Source organism: Sorghum bicolor, chromosome 3, assembly GCF_000003195.3.
Source record: "Sorghum bicolor cultivar BTx623 chromosome 3, Sorghum_bicolor_NCBIv3, whole genome shotgun sequence".
Lineage (NCBI taxonomy): Eukaryota > Viridiplantae > Streptophyta > Magnoliopsida > Poales > Poaceae > Sorghum > Sorghum bicolor.
The window spans coordinates 67,287,636-67,310,688 of NC_012872.2; the positions used below are offsets into that span (position 1 = coordinate 67,287,636).

Sequence of the window (23,053 nt, forward strand, 5' to 3'; positions counted from 1 at the left end):
CTACAGTTTCAATAGAATTTTATACCTCCTCTATTTAAAAATAGATGTAATTCTCGCTTCGAGAAGCCAATCTTTTTTTAATTTTGACCAATTATATGTTAAAGAATATTAATATTTATAATATATAATTAATATCATTAAATAGATCGTCAAATATTTTTTTATAATAAACTTATTTAGAGATATAAATGTTACATGCATATTCTACAAATTTAGTCAAAATTGAAAAAGTTTAACCGGCACACATCTCATAACGTCATCTATTTTGGAAGGAGGTCTAGTTTAGTTCACAAAATTTTTTAAGATTTCCCATCACATCGAATCTTTAGACACATGCATAAAACATTAAATATATACGAAAACAAAAACTAATTGCACAATTTACCTGTAATTTATGAGATAAATATTTTGAGTTTAGTTATTCCATGATTAGACAATAATTGTTAAATATAAACGAAAGTGCTATAGTAGTCGAAGCTAAAATTTTTCGTGAACTAAACAAAGCTTAAATATGACGATGTGGCATCGTATTTATGAAAAGAAAAATGATAAGAGTTTCATAAGAACAGAGAAAGTTTCGTATGGATAAAACTCTTCGACACCATTTCTAAATATACATCATTTTGAAAATATAGATGTGTTGAAATTAGAATATAAATTGCGCACTGAAACTGGCCTTTTACAAGTCTTGTATCCTAGAATATTCCTCGCTTGGGAGGAAGTGAGTGCCACTGTCCTGCCCCTAACGGCCTGGCCGCTGAGCCTTGCAACGGATGCTCTTATTTTTCCTTTGAGGAACGAGGCTTTTATGTAGAGAAACAGATCTATTTTTAGCCAAATTTATATGAACCCACTATCAGATCCTCGCTCTCTGTTCCTGGTTCTCACCTGTGAGAAGTCAAACAAAATTAACTTTCACCAAATATATATATATAAAAATAATGTCTATAATTATTAAATGTATTTTTAATAATAAATTTATTTAGAGATAAAAATGTTGTTAGTATTTCCTATAAATCTAGTTAAATTTAATAATGTTTAGTTAACACATTTTTTATAGAGACTGTTAATAAGGGACCGAGGAAGTATAACGCTGACCAATCTCATCTGCACAGGTTGCCGTCAGGCTGCCGCAGCAGCAGCCCCACTCTACACTCCGCTGAGCCTGTGCTTATGAGAAGGCCTATAGCCTTCGGTTGTCCGCAAGCCTGGCCCGAATGTGAACAATGTGCCCCAAAACGCCGGCTTGTGGTTTCCAACGAGGTCTCGAGGGTTGAGGCCCGCCGCTTCGGCTTCCAAAATTGAGCAATGCTCTTTTGCGCACCTGCAGCTCTTTTTTATATTATTAGCTTTCCAGTCGACGCGCCGCTGCCTACTCTAGTTTAGTGCTCTGCCATGGTGCCTTGCTAACTGCACTGCGGCGACGCGAGCACGGCGCAAGCGGAGACGACAGTCGCCGCCGCGTAGTGGCCTACGAAACTCCCAGGTCCATCTTCCTTTCGTTTGATGTTCCGCTTCGTCCAGTCCGCACAAACTCCAATCTGGGTTCTCAAAATCGTTGATCGTACAAGTTAGGGTTTACCCACTACGTCATCGCCGTTTTTTTTTCTTCTTTTCTTTCCTGAGTAAGCAATGCTTCATGCTTTATGTCTGCCGACCACCCTGTCCCGTGCCATTCTTTACTACTTCGAATTTTGGTACCGGAATGGTAGCAGTGTGTCTGTGTGGTTTATGGGCGAAACGGCGCAAAGGGTGCCTTTTTCCTTGTTGCGCATCTGCCTTAATGGGAAATACTTCTCAGGCTATCACCAGGCAGACGTGCCACACAGGGAGCAGCTGCAAGTACTTGGTGCAGATGCTGAACGATTGAGCCGTCAGTAAATTCATAAACCAGTGAATGCATACAAGATAATACAGTGCAGAAAGGGCTCCTTGGATTGGGCAAGGATGCTGTTTGCACTCAGCGGCGACCATGTTATGTTAAAATGATGATGTACAGATTCCATTTTTGGTTTCGAAGCCTCTTAATGTTTCCTTCTTTTAGGAAGATGAAGGCAGTATTTTGTTTGGTTGCCTTTATTTATCTCTGAAGCATCTAATGAACAATGCAAGACTTTGTAATGAACATAGCTTCATCATGTTTGTATCATTAAAGAAAAAACATGTCGTGACACAAAAAACAGGGTAACCATTATCTTTGTAATATGTTATTATGCAGATAGTACATTTTTAGGTTGACAGAAAATGCTTCTGGTTTCAAATGCCATGCAATTCTATTTTGTATAGACTTGGCACAATTTGATCCTTCTTAATTCTCATTTAATTATATACCATTTCTTGCTGCAGAATTTCAGTATGATCGAGTATGTTCTTAACTATGATTTGCTGAAGGCATGTATTGAAGACATACTCTCAACAATAAACCCTGTGGAAGATGATAAAAGGAAACGGTTAAGTGCAATTCAGGAGCTGGCAGATTCCATCTACTCAGTTGGGCCCTTGAGAGGTATTGGTTATAAGCATTTTTCAAGTTTTGTTTGTGTTTCTTCTTTCTGGAATTAGTTTTATATGAGAGCATGAGAAGTGACAACCTTATTGAATTCAATATTCATGATCCTAGAAAAGGGCTAGGCTTGGTGTATGACCTTCACCAGCAATGGTCTTGGAAGGCAGCGGCGATTTAATATCCATGGGGCTGCCACTAAGAAACTTGGTACCTATGGCAGTGCTCAGCACTTAGCATTATGCTCTGTCAGTATATTCTATATGAGCACAAAGTTGTACTAGCCTTGCACCTTCCTGTCGTGTGCCCATCTGCGCAAGTGATCTGAGAGTGTGTTGGGACTTGGGAGTTTTGGAGCATTCACCAAATTTTGAGACCTGAGGAGTGGAAGAATGAACAAACTCTGCAACTCTGGTTCACAGAGATGACGTACGGAGGCGACAGTGCTGCACACACTGGCAATCCTGGCGCTCTGGATGCTCTGGAGTAAGAGTGACCACATTTTTCAGCACTGAGAGGGCAGCTGAAGCTCCATTTTTTATTTAGTTGATGAATGCAACTTGTAGAAGCTGGTGGGTGCTAAGGTCCTCGGCAGGATTATTGCCTTAACAAACCGCAAGTAATCACTTTAGTTTCTTTCCCCACATCAGCACTCTGCTGCTTGTGGGTTTACTGGCACGCCTTGCACATGTCTTATGTAACTCTGCTTTCCCTACATTATTAATATATGCTGGCAATGCCAGATCTTTCTAAAAAAACAAACAAAAAACTTGTACCAGAAGAGCTATTTGTCTTGTCAGAATAGAAGCTGCTGAAAACGGGACATGATTAGGCTACAAAGGACTTTTTCTAGCCTTGTTTTGTATTGTGCTTAGCCAATACATGCGCTATTTAAGAAATATCTGTAATGGCAAATATAAGTTGTTATAGAAGCTAGAACAGTACAGTTTTAATTATAGCCTTACACCTTACTGGTTTCTTCTACCTAACAGGTGCTGCTGTCAAACCGTTTGGATCATTTTTATCAAACCTTTATGCAAAGTCTGGTGATTTGGATGTTTCAGTTGATCTCCGGAATGGCTCAAGACTTCCTATAAGCAAGAAAAAGAAGCAAAATGCCTTGAGAGAACTAATGAAAGCTTTACAAATGAGAGGTAAACCTTTCCCCGTCGATCTCTTTTGGAATTGTTGCATGTTATATATTCATGAAATGGCTTCAGGCATTTAACCAGATTGATCGATTCTGTACCGTTATTACTTTTTTTGTGGGAGAATAATAGTGATTAGTAATAAAGAAATATTATGCACTAATATGTTCTGACTGAGCTATTCAATAACTTATTCTTATTTTGTGGATACATAGTTCATGTTAGTTGCTGTATTCTGTTGGATTGCCCTGTGAAATTTAGGTAGTTATAGGGATCCTTACATGTTCCTATAGGTCTTGTTGTTATGGCTTTGGCTTAATTCTCACATCTAAAACTAATAAAAACAAGTTCTTCTAAAAGTGACTGTTTATAGTAAACATAGCATTAGTATGACACTTTTTTTTGGTCTGAAGCCTTTGATTTTTATGGATGCTCTTCTTTAAACATGATTCTCATTGCTTATTCAGGTGTTGCTAGATGTATGGAGTTCATTCCTACTGCAAGAGTTCCAATTCTTAAGTACATGAGCAACCACTTTGGTATTTCCTGTGATGTATCAGTTAACAACTACCCTGGTCAAATCAAATCGAGAATCTTGTACTGGATCGGTACTATAGATGAGCGCTTCGGTGATATGGTTTTATTGGTGAGCTCTATGTACCCAAGTGATGCTTTTTTTTTTTCTTTTTGCTGCGACTCAACTTTGGCAAGCCCCAGGCTGATGGCTCGGTATTATTCCTTGCAGGTCAAGGAGTGGGCAAAAGCTCGAAATATTAACGACCCAAAAAATGGAACCCTGAACTCCTATTCTCTGTGCTTGCTTGTCATCTTTCATTTTCAGGTCTTATTTCTTACTTAAGATGTTATCTCTACCTTTTATTTATATAATATAGTTCCATCAAATCTATAGGTTATAACCTAGTACCTCTTATACCCTCTTTACATTACATCTACCAGACATGTGAGCCTGCAATTTTACCACCTCTGAAGGATGTTTTTGATGTGAAAGCTGCAGAAGGTAAGACTGACTAGTTCTGTTCGTGATGGTTGTGGCATATCTGTGCCTGGTGATTTACCCATATCATTCACATGCAGAATTGGTGCTTTATGATGAGAACAATGTTGATGCCCTTTGCTTAGCAAATATAGAAAGGTTTCTGCGCCAGAATGCGGGGCACAAAAATCAGAGCTCTCTTTCACACGTCCTTGAATCTTTTTTTCACAAGGTATCTGAACATCCTATCTATAATATTAACAAGTCAGGTTTATGTGTGTCTACTAAATTCCATTTCCAAGTATTACCTTCTGTCTTTCAATATGGGCCAACAATAAGCTGTTCACATTTTTACTGCCTTAAACTATTATCTGTATAATAAAAATTTACATTTTCTTTGGTACCATGTTTAGGCTGTCATGAGCTCTTTGTCATATATATTGAACTCAGCATGTGGGATAAATTCGTGGCATATGTGTATGAGCTTAGCTAATCGATTTAGAACTCCTGACAGGGATTCTGAAGCCAAGAAACTGGGAGGGCAAATGTTCTTACGTGGTTTAGTTGTGTTATCAAATTTCTTCAGTCTACTTCCCTTGGTTCTAATTCAATAAAGCCAACTTGTATAAAAGTCTAAACTAAGTAAAGCCGTACGCATTGTCTTATTGTGGGCAAATGAGCTAATTTCTTGACTCAGAACCGCTTCCTTTTTTTTAGCCCAAGGTATTTTCAGTATAAGTTTGTTTTTAGATGATATAAAAAAGGCTCAACATGGTTAAATCAAGAACAAAGTGTAGTGTATCAGTGTTTATTTCTTCTGTTCCTTAATCTGAGAAAGCAATGTTAATGTATCTTATATTGCCTGTAGTTTTTTAGCATCCAGAAGCTTTCAAACAAAGTGGTATCCACTTACACAGGCCGGCTTGAGAAAATCCAGGACAACACAAGTTGGATGGCCAAATCATACAGTTTGTTTGTAAGTATTTCCTTCATGGTGCAGTGGGTTGTTATGGGTGTATGGCAAGGGGCAGCATTTGATATCCCAAGGGTTAGTTAGGCGGCATGCATGCTTATCCTCTAGATTGGATTAATAGGATCTAATTGGTTGCATTAGCCTTAGCCTGCATTAGATCTTTTGCAGCATAACCTAAGCCATCATGAATATAAGCAGTGTATAGGTGTTTGGTTGATATTTGATAAAATTGTGTTTGGTTGTTTACATTTTGTTGCATGTGGTCACCTCTATGTTCTAGTTGAGGTCTCATGGTTCTAGTAGAGGTATGGGGGTTGAGAACATTCCATTTTTGTGTGCGTATTGGCCTATGCAAACCTGCATTGTCTAATGCGACAAAATCTGGTGTTGTCCGGGCGCGTTTGGTTACCTTCTGAGTGCAGCCAGGATCGCTCGAGCTAGCCAGGCCCCTAGCAGCCAGGCTGGTCGCGTGCGAGGAGCTCATGTTTGGTTTCTTGTTTTGTGCCGGCCTGGTTGAGTAGGGCTGCTGTTTGGTTTGTAGGATGTGCATGCTGTCAGAGTGATTTAGCCTTCTACTCGGATGCCGTGCATGCACACTTGCACCAGCCCAGCCAGGCTCCACTAGAACGGAAGAAAATCTCGTATGGATACAGCCAGGCCGGGAGAGCACTTTTGCATTGCATGGGCCAGGTGCGACGGGTGCGCCAACCAAACAAACTAAAATGTCGCATGCGGAGGGCCTAGCCGAAGGGAGCAGCAGGCAACCAAACACGCCCTAATATGACAAAATCTAGTGTACTAGCTAATGCATCATTGGGCCTGCTTTAAGTTCTATACAAGCTGGTGTAAGCGTATGTGCAAGCAACTAAACATGAGCAATCTGCACTATACAAGCAACCAATTAGACTCTTAGAAGTGAGGGTTGCCTATTAAATGGATAACCAACACTTCATTTGGAATCAAGCAGGATTTGGAAGGAAAAACCTTCTCTCTCGCTGTCCCCTCTCCCTCTCAAGAGTCTCAACCCTAGCCACCACCATAACAGGGTGTCCATTGTGATAGTTCTTTTTTTTAATTTTGTTTTATTTTATGTGTTCAAATGCTGTCTTTTCACTATTTTTGTTTAGGTCGAAGATCCGTTCGAGAGACCTGATAATGCCTCTAGAGCCGTTAGAGCAGAGGAGCTTAAACGTATTGAGTGGGCTTTCAACCATGTGAACTATAACTTTACTGCTCGTGCCCTCAATCGGGATGAGCTACTGTCACTGCTGTGTACACCTCCTGTTCAATCTATTATTGCAAAACGTCCACCCAATTGTCAGTCAACTGTGGCAGCTAGACTTTATGATGATCAACATCACCTGCAAGCCAGAGGTTCTACTGGAAGCATATCAAGTTCACAGGGTCATGCTACAGGACGCCAGATGGCACACACAGACCAGTATCTCAAACAACCACAGCCCTATAATGCAGAGCGCATGAAAGCAGGACAATACCAGAGTATCAATCGTCCACAGGTCAATACTACAGGGCTTGAAATAGCAGTACCAGTCCAGTATCATAGTCATACAACAAGTTTGCAAAGGGCAGGGAGACGAACAGTAAGTCAGTACCAGAATCAGCAGCGAAGAATGGAATACTCGCCATACCAGCGTTCTGGCACTACAAGGTATGACCCCGCTGGCAGACGGTGGTCCCACAATGGATCAACATGGGACTCTGCATCTCAAGCCTCCACAAGCAATACATCATGGCAAAGGTAGCGGCCGTTCTGTGAAGGCGACAACTACCATCAGCTGACCAATTCCAAGTGTGATGATAGCAACAGTTCATCTTCATCTTTTGCCTGATGATAAGAATCATCTGTGACATTAACATAGTTTTTGCCTGACTATAGCATCAACTTATGCGAGCTTAGCTCGTGTCGATGTCGTAACGATGCTAGTACCCTTGTTTTGGATCTAGCCCTTATTGCTGCGAGGCTCTCGCCACTCCAGTAGTCTGTGTAATATGGTGTAGTGAATGTGACTAAGTTAACTGTCAAGTTATAGTTTCATCACTAAAGTATCTGGCTCATTTACAGAACCCTCTCAGGAATTTGCAAGTGCATTGGATACCCTCCAACAAGTACCGGAGGGTCCCTCCTGCGGTCCTGCCAAGCCATTTCAGACGGGGTTTCGACTCCCTCCGCCTGCTTGCCTCATGGCTAATTTAGAAAGAGCGTAGTCGGGTATTCGAGGGAACTTGTGCGACATCTTCGATCATCGACGAGGGGAATGCTTGGGTGTCAGCTGGCTACTCAGCTGTGTCGGTCTTCATTGCCAGGGGCACAACTCACAAGCGTTGGTTTGGTGGTTGCATAATGCTACAGTCGCACGATGGTTAAACATGTAGCTTACTGAGAGTGCCTGCGGGACAGTTCAAAAAACAAACAAACAAAAAAAGTGCCTGCAGGCCGACGGCCTTGTGTAATTTCCCTTTCCTTCCTTTGTGTGCGTCGTTGATTTAGCGATGTAATTTGCTTACCTCTCAATGAAATACACGTGACGTTGATCCAAGCGTGTTCGTGAAAAAAAAATGCTGGAGGTTTCACAGAACATTCAGTTAGTAAATTTAACTATAACTATACTTTTAGCAGCAAAACTATTTTTAATATATTTACGCTGTCGAATTTAAATAAGTTTGAAATACAAATATTGGCACGGATCGTGGCCGCATGAACGCGTAAAGTAATAAAATTTTAGCTATAACTATACTTTTTAGCAACAATACTGTTTTTAATATATTTACAATGTTGATTTTAAATAAAATTTTGAATCTGAATATTAGTAGGGGCCGTGCAAATGGTACCCCTCCATAACAAATTGTGACGCTCACTCTCCCACCTGGGTAGATGGTAGGATAACACTCTTCTTAAGTGCAATGGAGGCTGCTAACCTAGGCCATGAGTCTTTTTGATCGCTCATTGGCCCTGTCTAGATAAGTATGGTTCAAGGTTGCACCCAACTATTGTTTTGTAGCCTTTCTAAGTTATCAACAAGATTAGCGAGGCAATACCGCACTAAACGGAGACTAACCCCTGTCCTTCCTACGCTGCAAGTTCATTAGCGCACTGCGCATCATAACACAACGTAGCAGGGATCCATGATGACATGATGATCCATTTAAGGTCCTTTGGTATTCGGCATGTTGGGCTCCAAAAGCACATTGAAGTTGGTTCATCGACATCCCAGCTGCTTCTCGCTGCTCCGCTTTGCTCTCACTCTCTTTTCTGTGGTGCCAAAAATTTGTCCGTGCTCTGCCCTCGTCCGCTGCTGTTCTCATCGTCGTTGTGCACCTTTCCGTGCCATGGTCTCCCTCGCCCGCGCGTCCTCATCCAGCCACACACATAGGTGAGTGCTCTTCTCTCTGTCCCTTCTCTTCTTCTATTGCATTTGTCTTCCCCCCAATCCTCTTCTTCATGTTGCTTTACTGTTTGTAGATCTGGTTTTTTAGTTTTTTGTGTGTGGATTTTTGGTTACGATCAGTGGTTTCTAATGTAGTCCTTATACCCACTGTGGATGTGTCATTGTTGTTTCTGAATTCTCTAAATCATGATTGTATTGTTGTTGCCTGATTTTTGTGTCAGACTTTGTAAGAGTTTGCTGCATGTCATGTGTAGGATGGTCATGCTACTAGTACTAGGCGTCTCCATAATTTTATTCGTAGTCTAAATAACTATTTCAGAAAATTTGTAAGTTCAGTTTTTAGTCTTGGAAGTTCTGGTTAAGTTCATTGTGAATTTGTCGTTCATTCCATGTTTATTATGCTTCAGTGATGATGTGGGGTTGTGGTTTCAGTTTTCATTAAGTTCAGTTTTAGTGCTTATTTCAGTTTAGTTTCAGTTTTAATTTCAGTTTAGTTTTAGTGTTGTTTTCTGAATGTGAAGTACCTGATACTCTTAGTGGTAGCAATAGTAGTTGCAAGTTGGAACTTGTAATCGATGATGGATGATCTGTGTGTAGTTGGGATGCGGCAAGAATATATGTGACCTGGTGATGCTTTTGGAGTAATTAATACTGTTTTTGTCATGGATCTAGAGAATGGTGCTTGTTCTAGTTTTGTTTCAGTGTTCGACATTGAGCGGATTTTCTGAAGTTTTTTATATTTCTTTTTTATGAATAAGATGGCTACTAAAATAAAGAACCCTGCGGACCATGATGGTAATTCATTTCCTGTCCGAGTTGGGTAGCATAACAAATTTTTTAGGTTTGAAGATTTTGAAGATGATAAGAGTGTAAGTATATCATTTATGCATTTTTACTCTATTTTTTGTTAATTATTATTATTGTTTTCTTTGTCTTTTTTGGGTTGTTTTGATGGAAGCTCATTAGAAATGATGCAAAAGTTCATTAACTTTTGTAAGAAGAAGGTATGGTAGTTTTGCTTTTCAATACATATCTACTGAGATTTGAAGTTGATTTTTTTACTCTTCTTTTTAGAAAGTAAAATATTTCCAGGAGCTCCCTATTGAAGCAAACTCAATCTGCGTGAAGAGAATGCGGTAAGTTTTTTTTAGTTCAATTCAATTTCAGGTTAAGTTTATTATAACCTATTTTAGTTTATGTTAAGTCTGTGTAGAATCTAGGTTAAGTGCGGTCCAGTAAAACCATGTTAAATCTGCATTTAGTTTAGTCCAAGCATCTCCAACAACTTGGTAAAATTAACTTGTCAAATCTTGAGTTATAGCTGAAAGCCCAAGTTTGGTTTTGGTAATTAATGACACCAAGTTGCTAATGCCTCGTATCTAAGTGATTTGAGTTAGGCATAGCAACACATATGATGAAGGTGCATGGTGGCATGGAAAGGTGGCCACATGATCACAAAGGGATGAAGCATGAAGTGAAGATCATGGTGATAGACGAGGAGCAAAGTTATCAAGGCAAAGGTATAAACATAGGGTTTTACTTTTGCCGGTCTAAGATGAAGTGATTGACCGGGTTTAGGATAGATAGCCGACTATCAAGAGGGGAAATCACGGTCATCTCTCGAATCAAGTGCTACTAAGTCCATATCTTGAGCATATGCATTAGGATCTAGTAAAGTGCTAACTTAACTCCTTTGGTAAAAATGTTTGTGAAAAGCTAACACACATGCTCTTTGGCGGTGGACACTTGTTGGTGTTAGCACATTTGCAAAGGAGGTGGTTTTTCTAGGGTTGAGAGGGGTGTGGGTTCCTCTCTCCCTCCCGCCGAGCTTGCGAGGCGGGATTCGGCGCTTTTGAGAAAAATAAGTGTATATTTTCTATTGCGCCGGTGGGAAATTTGGAGAAGTCGCGGGAGTGTTTCTCAGTAGGAAACACTCACCGGACGCTCTGCGTGGAGGCACCGGACGCTGGCCTTTAGCGTCCGGTGTGCTGTCGGGTGCAGCAGAGTGCACCGGACGCACCGGAGAGAGTCCGGTGCTTAGCGTCCGGTGTGAGGGGTTTTTGCAACCCTCTCTGCGCGCGAGTCCGGTGCCCAGCGTCCGGTGAGGTCGTGAGTTTGACACCCTCTCTGCGCACGAGTCCGGTGAGCACCGGACCGTCCGGTGTGGACTTGCAGAGCGTCCGGTGTGTTGCAGGTAGCCGTTAGAAACTGACGCGCGAGATTCAAGTTCGACACGTGGCCAAGTCCAGTGCACCGGACGCAGGGAGTCGAGCGTCCGGTGCTCACTAAGTAGCGTCCGGTGCCCCCGATTTCAGCCCAGTGAAAACAGCCAACGGCTAGTTTCTTTGAGAGGCTTATAAATTGAGGGTGGCCGGCTTTGGGAGAGTCTCTCTTGCACATTTGAATACTTGAGGCATACATTGAGCTAGAGAACACTCCCTCCACTCATCTCCTTGCTTGATTGCTAATTCTAGTGAGATTGAGTGAGATTCAAGTGCATTGCTTTGAGAGTTGCATTTAGTGGCACTTGATTCTTGAGTTTGCTGCGGATTTCTTGTTACTCTTGGGTGTTTCCCGACGCCCTAGACGGCTTGGAGCTGCGGTGGTGTTGAGCTCGTGATTGGAGATTGTTTCGAGCCTCACCAAGTGATTTGTGAGGGGTTCTTGAGCCTTCCCCGCGGGAGATTGCAATTGGCTACTCTAGTGGATTGCTCGTGGGTTGAAGGATCCCCATCTTGTGAGTGGATGTGCGGCACCCGCTGAGGGTTTGGCTTTGGATTGCCAATTAGCTCGTGATCCATCAAGTGGGTGTATCGCCACAACGAGGACTAGCTTGTCGGGAAGCAAGTGAACCTCGGTAAAAATCTTGTGTCATCTCTTGCCGAGGACTCTCTTGTGATTGTGAGTGATTGGTTGGATATATCTCTACTCTACAACGTTGGTATAACAATCACTCTCCACTCCTTTACTTACTTGTTTATCTTGCTAGTTGTTTAGCTTGTTTAGTTTAGTCTTCTTGTTTAGGAGTGTAGCAAGTTTGTAGTTGTGCTTTCTTGTTGTAACTTGTGTTTAGCTTTCTTGCTAGACTTGTGTAGGTGGCTTGCATAGCTTAGTTGTGCTAGTGCTAGAATAGCTTCGCCTTTTGTTTTACTAACCAACTTGTCTAGTTGAAGTTTGTAGAAATTTTAAATAGGCTATTCACCCCCCCTCTAGCCATTTGGACCTTTCAATAGCAAGTTGCTAATTTGTTTAGCAAAAGAAAAAAGAATGTGTCTCCAATAAGTTGCTATTCTCACTTGGTAAAAATAGAGGATGACAGATGGGACCCGCTCACTTGGTAAAAGAATATGTGTCTCCAACAAGTTGCGCTCGGGATAGCAACTTGGGATAGCAACTTGACAAATCTCGGCAGTAGAAACCTCTGGATAGCAACTTGGGAAATTTAGCAAGTTGAGATAAGGAGTTGTTGGAGGAGGATTTTTATGCTTTTAGCAAATTTGGTAGGATAGCATGTTGAAATACCAAGTTGTTGGAGATGCTCTTAGAATCTATTTTTTTTTGTTATAAATTACTAGGGGCGTGTTTGGTTCACTTCCCAGCGGATCCTGGGTAGCACTAGCCAGCCAGGCTAGGATTGGCCAGGATGAACACATGCAACAGACACTTGTTTGGTTACCTGCATCAGCTCAGCGTGGCCAGCATTAGCCGCTGTTTGGTTACCTGCGCCCGCATGGAATTCAAATCCTGGACATACAAGGTGGTGTTTGGTTGCTTGCATACAAGGTGGTGTTGTCACCAGTTTGCACCTTTGGTAAGGTTACCACTACCCACACACAGAAGCTGTTACAGCAGCTTCCAAATTAGAAAGCCTATTAGCAAAACTACAACTAGCAGTATTACAATTTTAAAAACTGCAAGCCACAAGGCGAGGCTCCCATCGTTTCCATCATTGTAGACATGAGGTGGATTGACAGGTTGTAGAAGAGGAGGATTGTCAAGGGAATGTCCATAGAAGGCTTGCACAGCTTGGTTTCTGTTGTTGTATTTCTTATAGCAGTTACCCTTGAAGCCATTCACCTGCTCATGTGCTTCTTCTCAGGTAGAATACACACCCGGTTTCTTGCCAACGTGAACCACATACCAAGCCATAGCTGTTCAAGAAAAGAGTAGCAAGAAAATAGGCAGAATCTGCTGAGTTATAAATATTATCATAAAATTAACATCAGTGTCAAATAATACGGGCCTCAGATATTAATTTTTCTGCACAAATTTTGTTTAAGACAATCATCCCTGGTGGCCACTTTCATGATCCCAAATAACTGTTTCATGTGTACCATGGGGCCATGAGACACTCCATCCTCAGCCATCAGGTGGTAAGTCCAAACCTGTTGCATTGGGGATGGATGTATCTCATGTCTTGATGATACCCATGAATGAAAGGTAGCCATACAATACAACAGCAACTAAACATGTAAAGCCACCTCAGATTGTCATGTGCACAGATAAGGTAGTAATCATTGGTAGCTCTAATAGAAAATCCAAAGAATTGTGGCACCCATGGCATCTGGAGTACCATAAACTTCTTGCCATCACCTTGAGTCATGAACCCAATTGTTGCTAAGTAAAGTTTATGGTTCCTTCAGATGTGATGAATGACACAAGAAAAACAGTATAGCCACCTCATACTTTTTTTGTCATCATAGGCCACAACAAAACCTCAGAGTTTGTAATGAAACTCATACATGCCATGGAAGTATGTGAAGTGAGCTGGCCACACAACAAAGTCAGAAACAACCTTGTGTAGGCCAACTCACTATCACATACTTTGATGACAGGCATGACATAATATAACTTAGTCATACTCATCATTGGCAAACAAACAAAAAATAAACAGAAAAGTTACATCACTGGCAAGATTAGGCATGTGCTCAGACCAAATAAGAAAACATCACTGGCAAGATTAGGCATGTGCTCAGACCAAATAAGAAAACATCACAGGCAAAGATTAGGCATGTGCTCAGACCAAATAATAAAAACATGCATGCATCCTGCTCAGATTAATGCATGAGCATAATAATAGTTTAAAATCTGATGCATAGGCACATGCTCAGATCATGTTCAGAACCATCTTGGTTGTCATCAAGTACATCCAACAACTTGGTTGATCTAGGATGGAAGGGCAGGGTTACACTAGAATATGTAAGACACTAACTATAAGTTAGTGTTAGTAGGAAGAATGCAGGATCAGATCAACTGCACAAAAGAGTAGGTCAGCCCACTACACAACCACCAACTGCAGTAAGCTATGCACAAAAGAAACCACCACTGCACACCATCAAGCAGTCACCTAAAGAGGGGCATGCACTGCACAAAAGGATCAACCACCAGCTTCCAAGCATCTCAAACATAGTAGTGCTTGGCCAAGAAAGTCCTCAGCCACAAGACACGGTGGGAGTCAACCATCTTGACAAAAGCTGTGCCTAGGGCCTTGTTGTCCAACAGGTGACCATAAGCACACATCAGGGCTTCGTCAGTGAAGCCTGGCACATACATCACAGCTGCATACAACTCTGGATGAGAATCCTCCACCTTAGTAGACCTAATAGCATCTGCAACATCCCTCACAGCATCTGCCATTCCAGTGAACAACACCACATCCTCATCAGCAAGCACATATCTCTTCCTCTTGTTCCCAACAACCCCCTCAGTTTTTGTAGCATCAACTGTGTCAGTTTTCCCACTAAGAAGCTCTGTTGGGTCAGGCTTGAGGGAGCTCTCAGCAAAGTCAGATGGAGTACCCAGTGGTTCATTTGATCCCATGGCATACTTACCAGTTGCCTACCCATTTCCAAATATGATCATCATCTGCTTGTAGTGTTGGATGGGTTTGTTCAGGAGCTCAGCATCTTTGGGATGTGCCTACACAAACAATGAGAAGTGGCAGTTAGCATTGAAATAAGTTTGAAGTAATAAGTGGACACTCTGTGGCAGTTGCTTACTTGGGTATGGCCATTGTAGTGCCCCTCCTCTAGCACAATCATGCATGCATCCTCATCCCACAAAGCACCACTTAGCTCTCTCAGTTTGGTCACTCTCACCCACCTCTGCCTCCACTTTCTCAGGTGGTTGTACACCTGGGTTCCAGTGACCTCTTGCCCATTGAACTCATGCAGCGCTTTGGCTACCTGATTAAAGTGAACTTCCTTGAAACCCTTATCAGTTCTAACTCCAGTGGTTATGAGCTGTCACATGTGGCGCAGCACAAACCCAGACATAGGGTCAGTCCACCTCAGATTTGTCCTCTGCTGAGCTAGAACCTGTGATGCAGTTGTGAAACCAGCACCAACATCCCCAGCCCCAATCTCCCCATGACCAACATCCCCAGCAACAATTGTATCTTCACCCAGCTCAACTCCAGGAAACACAAGGTGGTCAGCAGGCATGCCCCCCTCAGCCATGGCCTATTTGCAAAGCCAGATGGCACTTAGAAACATAAATCATCATAGCACATGCCTACTTGCCTCAGTTCATAAGAAGTAATAACAGAAATCATCATAGCACATGCCTACTTGCCTCAGTTCATAAGTAGTAGTAACAGAAATCATCATTGCACATGCCATACTTGCCTCAGTTCATAAGAAGTAATAACAAAAAATGAAGTAATCATCATTGCATATGTACAAAGCCTCAGATGCAGTGCAGTATCTCAAGAAATAAAGAGTCATCACAGCATTTGTCCATAGTCTCAGATCAAGTGCAGTATCTCAAGAAATAAATAGTCATCACAGCATATGTCCATAGTCTCAGCATAAATATAAAATACAAAATCAACACAGCTTATGTCCTTAAAATATAAATGAGCAAAACTTACAATACAGGTCTAGATGCGAGAGGAACCCTTATTAGCCCACATGTGGGTTGCCCATTCATCCCTTTTAAGAGCCCAAGCAGCATTGCCATCCATATGGACATGGGGTAAAGGGGGGTTATTATTTGGCACCCAGGAGAACTCAGCAGGAACTACTTCATCAACCCCATGAGCAAGGATCCAATTATGTAATATACAACATGCAAGTACTAACTTCACTTGTGTCTTATAGGGATGGAAGGGTTTGTTGTCAATCATGCGAAAACAATTCTTCAAAGCACCGAAGGCACGTTCAACAGTCACTCTCAGGCTAGAGTGTCTCAAATTAAATAATTCCTTATAGTTTGTTGGGTTGTTCCTAGGACCAAATTCTTTGAGATGATACCTAGTCCCTCGATAAGGAGGAAGAAACCCTGGCCGACATGCATACCCAGCATCAACTAAGTAGAACTTGCCTAAAAGAAGAATGGGCAGACATTAGGTTCATGTGTATGTAACTATATGTAACTAAATATTACTAAGGGCCTTAGTTACCTGGTGCAACCCTTAACCCATCATGTCTCTCTAGTGCATCAGCTAGAATGGTTGCATCATGTGCTGATCTCTCCCAGCCAGCCAAAACATAGGTGAATTTCAAGTCAAAGTCGACTGCAGCAAGGACATTTTGTGTTGGGTGGTTCTTCCTACCCCTAAATGCAGCTTGGATCTTGGCTGGCACTTTAGCATAGATATGTGTACCATCTATTGCCCCAACACAGTCCTACATGGCATGCAAAAGTGCATAGTGAATTGACATGAACCCATGCGGCAACAACCTAAATTCTAAATGACAAATTATTTACCTTCAAATATGGATATCACCTTGGGCTGTTGCTAACCTTAAGGGGTGTCTCATTGGATGGAGGTCTAATCATATCTTGCCTAAGTTCACCAATTGCATACAACACCTCTTTGAAATGGCGATGGACAGTCTCTATAGACCTTCTCCAGTTTTACCTAATCACTCTAAAACGTTGGTTATGCCCCACAATATGTAGAAACATAGCAACTTGCTCTTCTACACAACAATTAATGTTGTCTGCTAGCAAATTTCTCTCCCTAAGCAAGTTACACAACCTAAAGAAGGGTGCCCTTCTCATGCGAAGCATGTTCACACACTCAACATCATTGTAGTTGTAAATTAAGTCTAGGTTCTTTTGCCTTTCCTCATCCCACTTACTCAAAGAACCATAACTGATCTGAGGCCTTGAGGACTTAATCATTCTAATCCTAGCAAAAAGTAGGGCATACATAGCAGAAACAAGAGCTGCAGCACGAGCAAAAAGCATGCACCTCTTCTCTTGCAAATCCATCTAGAAGATAAAACATAGAATAAATGCTTAGACTAGGACATAAGCTCAGACTAACTGAAAATCATCATAGACTTGGACAAATGCTCAGACATAATGAACAATCATCATAGACTTCAACATATGCTCAGACATAACAATGTAAGCATCGACTTGAGCAATAGCTTAGCAGAAAAGGGATCTTCATATAATTGTTCTTCATATTAAAAGTACGACATGCATCCAAATCAAAGAAGGCAAAACTCTGTATCACACGGTGCAGATTAGAGGGAGGGGGGGTAGGGGGAGGAGATGAACAAATTACCCACGTCAGCGCACAAGACCCAGCAAAGCACAGCAGCAGTTCAGGGGACGTCGGATCTGCACACACAGATCCACAACAATCATTTACACAAGTTAGGGTTTACAAATCGGTAACAAAAAGAGGAGAAAATGAGGGAGAACTCACCGGCTACGAAAATCGTCAGATCCAAGTGCCCTGCAACAAATCCAGTGAGAAAGAAATCATTAGCATGAAACGAATCAAACCAAGAACAAAGGGGGAGAGGGAGAAGACCACGAACCCTAGGAACCGGCGGCGCAGACGCGGAGCGACGAGAAGACAGGGAGGAAGCGGGAAAGGAGATATATATAGGCGGTGAATGGCGGGAAAGAGGGAGGTAACCCTAGAAACTTCGCGCCATCTCCCCGCGCACGGAATCGCCGAGCGCGCGAGCACGCGAGAGCACGGAGCGAGCCAGGCTGAAGAAAAACGGCCGATTCGAGCGTAGCTCGGGAGCCTGGCTCCGAGGGTCCTTTTGCACGCGCTAAGCCAGGCTAGAGAGAAGAGAAGGGAACCAAACACCGAAAGGCTGCATCCAGGGAGCTTGGTTCGCCCATATGCGGGCAACCAAACACGCCCTAGGAGTCCTTCAAAAGAAATGCATCCATGGAGAAGCATACGACATATTTTGGAGAGCATTTGCCTTCTGCGTTTCAATTTACCTATTGTCATCTTATTTTATTTTTGTTTTTAAGTTTATTTTATTTTTGTATTAGGTTATTGACGAGTTATGTAACCTTGTTCAAGATAATTCATACGGGAAATATCATTACTATATTACTATATTAGGTTGTCACTCCCTTTGCCAAAACTCATTTTCAAAACAGTTTGATAAATATATTTTTCTTCTCTCTCACAGGTTTTGCCCACTATCCACAAATGACAGCTTTTGCCAAGCAAAGAGAGAACGCTCGCTCGCGGGGCAGGGGGGAGGCGACGGGGTGTGGTCGGCCAGGGCGCGGCCGCCGGAGCGCGGGCCACGGAGGCGCAGTCGGCGGTGGCGTAGCTCGCCGGGAGCGCGGCCGCTGGTGGGGCGGTCGCGGTCTCCGGGGCGCAGCCACACCGGGGCACGCGGCCTCCATGGCGCGTGGGCTCGGTCTTGGCATGCGGCCTCCAGGGCGCGGACGCCGGGGCTCGCAGTCGCAACCTCCATGGCACGGCCGCCGGTGCTTGCAGCCTCCATGGCGCGGCCGCCTGGCTCGCGGCCTCCATGGCGCGAGCGCGAGATGCAGCAGCACGGGAGCCTTCGGGATGCACGCATGACGAGCGGAGGAAGAGAGGAACCCGCGAACGTGCTCGCCGGTGAGGCACGCGGTCGCGGCAGTGGGGGTGCGTCGGCGCCGCCATGGGGCACGCGGGGCAAGCCGTGCGGCCTGCAGGATTTGCCGCATCAGGAAGAACGCGCGAGGAGACAAGAAAAAGGAAAAGGAGAACAGGGCCTAAAGTTGTGCTTCCAGAAAACTATAAGAGGTGCTACGTACGTCTCCAACTCTCCACATCTCTCATCTCTTCAGAAAAAAAATAGGGTTTCCTACCCAGCCGTAGCGGCGGCGGCGAACTTTACCTTGCCCAGTGCTTCATCCAAGAAGTGCGAGAGATGGAGGAGGCGGCCGAGGTGTTGATGAGGGAGGGTTCCAGGAAGAGAGATTGCCCTGATTCTGAGTTAGAATCCCAGCAGCTCCTAGCACATGAAGAAAAATCCCAGCAGCTCCTAGCACATGAAGAAAAATCCCAACAGATCCTACCACAGATCCTATCACGGGAAGAAAAATCACGGCTGTTCCTGTCACGTCTAGCTATCGAGGATGCGTTTTGGGATCATGTGGATGAATGTAGTGGGCGACGTCCGGTGAGGACGGACGCGAACCATGCGGAACAGAAACTGCTTGGGTGGAAGGTGGATTTGCCAAGCGTATCGGATGAGGAGGAGGAGGAGAAGAAGAAGGCGGATGAGGAGGAGGAGGACAAGGACGACCCGGACCTCGAGGCTCGCCGATTTCGCAAAAGATGGACCTCTATGTTGTCCCACCGATTCGGATCCTTCGATGACACCAGTAAGTTCTCCATTTTATCTGCATATATATCTATATCCTAATCAGGTTGAGTTTTTTTTTTTAATGTAATGAGATCGACTTTGCATTGGTTCGTGATAGGTGTAGTTATTATTATGTCTGATGGATCTTTGATTATGGATAAGATATGATCAGAGCTAGACCTGTAAACAACAATACTGAAATTTTATCATAATTCGTAGCTGCACATGATGAGTATTGTTCTTCCTGTTACTATTGGCTTATTGCTGCTGTTATTAAACTTGATATGAAACTAATCGAAACATCCTACTACGTGCAGCTCTTATCCCCCCTATGCGCTATACTGATGAGCCTCCAATTGACAGAATCTATCTTGGCGATACTCTACAGATCTTTTCAGCCATGATTGCAGGAATAGGAGGTGGCTTCCGGTGGCCTCTCTGTGTGTTCGGTCTGGTTGCCATACGCGACAAAGTTGATCACAATCGCAATATTATCTTCCAGCGCTCGAGGTCTGAGTGCCAAACCCTCACTGAGGAGGTTTGTAGTAACTCTTTTCATTCATTATTTTGGTTTGTTTGTTGCAAAGCTGCATTTCTGCCTAATGCATCGCTTACCAACTTCCAGCAACTACTTGCACATGTATATCATTATTTCATTACCTTGATACAATGTGATTAGTTAATTACTATGGCTCAGGGTTAACAAATTTAATTTCGTCGATGAATCTTATAGATGAGAGCCTGTTATATATGATAGATTTTTGTTGCAGTAAGGAAATCCAGATTGTACACAAAGAAATAGTCATCATTTAGCACTAGTTAGCCTCAACTAATTACTGATCAAGTGTCACACACATGTTAGTCTCAACTAAATACTGATGCAACACATCGACTGAAGTTTTTGCTCCATAATATTGGTGCAAGGAGCAGATGTTGGGTTATGGCATCCCTAGTGAAGACTAGGTGGGAACCTGACTAACTGTGCCCTAGGGTACTCCCTGAAAGCCCTTTAGGCCTTCTCTAGGGGTGGTCTAGTGGTGGATTCAGTGCCTGGTAAAAAGGCACCAAGCCAAAGGATGCTAGATCAGTTGGTCTAGGCACTCCGGCGGCACCTCCCAAGTCCTGAGTTTTTATCCCAGTGGGAGCGAATTTCAGGCTGGGTTAAAAAAATTCCCTCGCCTGTCCTCATACCAAAGGACTGGGGGAGCCCTGGCCCAAATTCTCACTTGGGTGACGGAAAGGCCACCGTGTATGGATGGGGGTGGGGGGTCAGGGGTTTTCTTGCCGAGTGGGAAGGCACTTTCTTCTTAATTTGAAAGCTGCGGCGGCAGTCCCGGTCGAGTTTTTTTTTTTTAAGCACCAAAGATGATGGGCCCTTTGGGCTTAGTTTTGGCTCTCCATGAGGGGGACAAATATCTCCTTTGCTCTCTCCTGATGAATGTTTGTTTAACTGTATATTTCTTTTCCACTCTCCTGTCCTCTCCTTTCACTCTATATTTCACTGTACATGGATGTTTGTTTAATTCATATGCATCGAATCCCATTTTGGGTTCGGTTCCTGTCTTAAGGCAAGATTCAACTCTGCTCCAGTGGTGTGGCATCAATGGCATCATCAATTCTTGGCCTGACATCTCGTAGCAGGAATTGGTTTCTGTCCGCCACTGGAGAGGGTCTTACCTGATCCCACCAACACATATAAGCTGAGTCCATTTTGTCCTTTTGTCTCTTTTATTAAACTACTGTCATATTCTTTGTATTCTTGTGAGTGTTTTAGTATTTTCTTCCTTCTCTTGGCCTGACAGTTTTAGCCTTTGTTTGTTGTAAGGCTTTCTTAGAATTCTACATAAAAACTTGACCTGTGGGGGTGTAGACAGCCCCTGGGCATTTTGCTAAGAAGAACTTCTCATGCCTTAGACCTGTGCTTTGGCGTGGGACAAGTGATGGGATTTTTTTTTTTTTTGAACGCAAGTGATGGGATTTTTTTTTTTGAACGCAAGTGATGGGATTTTTTTAACCCCGTCGTGAAATTTGCCCCCCCACGAGGGGTAGAACCTAGGACCTGGGGAGCGCTACTAGAGCCACCTAACCAATTCAGCTAGAACACATATGAGTTATATTATGATTGTTTGCGCAGAACAAATATCCTGCTAGTAGAGCCACCTAACCAATTCAGCTAGAACACATGTGAGTTATATTACGATTGTTTGCGCAGAACAAATAATATCATATCCTTTTTGTCATTGGTGGATTAAGCTAGCATTTTTATCTTACATCTGATAGTGTGCACCCTATGCCATTTACTTGAGTGCTGAATATTTCTTTTCTATTCTTCCACTTGAGTTCATATTTTTATTTTTATTTAATTGTTGCATGCAGGATCCATATTTAGTACTCACAGGTCCTGCTCGTGCTGTTGTGTTTACGGGTCCTGTAACCTTTGAGGTTTACCTGAAAGTGAAGGGCCCTACTGAACTCGAGGATAGAACTTTATGCTGTCTTGCTGAGGAAATGCGAGACTCAGGAGCGCCTTATTCATACATGTTCCATCGAACTTACAGTTGCAAGTTTAGCACAGTGGAGTTTACACTTGGGCATATTACTTCCTCTGTCGAGGCCACAATATCTGTTCGAGTTATCAGTGGTTCATGGCCACATGGTTTTCAGGGTGAGTTTGCTGCCTGTTTGGTTAGAACCGGTGATATTTTTCATGGTTCTAAGCATGAAGGTCCTGTTATTGGAGGTAGGACCCGTAGTACCAGTGTTGATCACAAGAAAATCACCCTGCTTAGTTTTGGAGATGAGAAAGTGCCTGTGCTTGATGATGGTGTGATTGAGCTTTCTCGTAGTGTTGTTTCTGCTAAAAGTGACAGCAACCTGGAAGTTTCTGTTAGGGCATGGCAAGATAGTAACAATGCTGTGCAAGCTATGGCGGCATTTGCGTCCAAGGAAGCAGGCAGAAGCTCTTGTACGGTTGACATAGGATCCTGTAAAATGGTGGTTATTGTGGCCTGGTCGCTCATTTCGGATTGGCCGGAATCTCGTTGAGAAGTTAAGCCGGTTTTGGTTTTCTCCATCACATTGAATGTTTGGACACATGTATGGACTATTAAATATAGACTATTTACAAAACTAAAAACATAAGTAGAGAGTAATTTGCGAGACGAATTTTTAAGCCTGATTAGTTTATGATTGTAATTTTTAAATAAGACGAAAATGGTACAGTACCTATTAAAATTTACCAACCTATCGAAACACCCCCTAAGCCTCGGCATTTAATGATGTGAAATAGTAGTTACCAACCTATCTAAACACCCCCTAAGCCTCAGCATTTAATGATGTGAAATAGTAGTTCAAGAAGTGCCTCAGCATTTAATGATGTGAAATGGTAGTTCAAGAAGTTTCAGAATTGTTAGGAGCGTTGTCACAGCATAAAGTGGTATTTACATGTAAGGTA

At 42.8% G+C, this 23,053-nt stretch overlaps 2 protein-coding genes and 1 pseudogene across 2 annotated transcripts; 2 read left to right on the forward strand and 1 right to left on the reverse strand.

Annotated features, from left to right (window-relative positions):
- Positions 1,226-8,176, forward strand: LOC8058898 (protein HESO1). Its single transcript, XM_021455788.1, has 9 exons — positions 1,226-1,486; positions 2,347-2,506; positions 3,496-3,657; positions 4,119-4,297; positions 4,397-4,492; positions 4,609-4,669; positions 4,747-4,877; positions 5,514-5,621; positions 6,746-8,176. Exons 2-9 carry the CDS (start codon positions 2,356-2,358, stop codon positions 7,379-7,381), a joined length of 1,524 nt encoding a protein of 507 aa, XP_021311463.1. The 5' UTR covers positions 1,226-1,486; positions 2,347-2,355; the 3' UTR covers positions 7,382-8,176.
- LOC110433759 lies at positions 14,426-15,483 on the reverse strand (annotated as a pseudogene).
- LOC8060085 lies at positions 18,488-22,753 on the forward strand. Its single transcript, XM_002456581.2, has 3 exons — positions 18,488-19,618; positions 19,917-20,137; positions 21,976-22,753. Exons 1-3 carry the CDS (start codon positions 19,162-19,164, stop codon positions 22,642-22,644), a joined length of 1,347 nt encoding a protein of 448 aa, XP_002456626.1. The 5' UTR covers positions 18,488-19,161; the 3' UTR covers positions 22,645-22,753.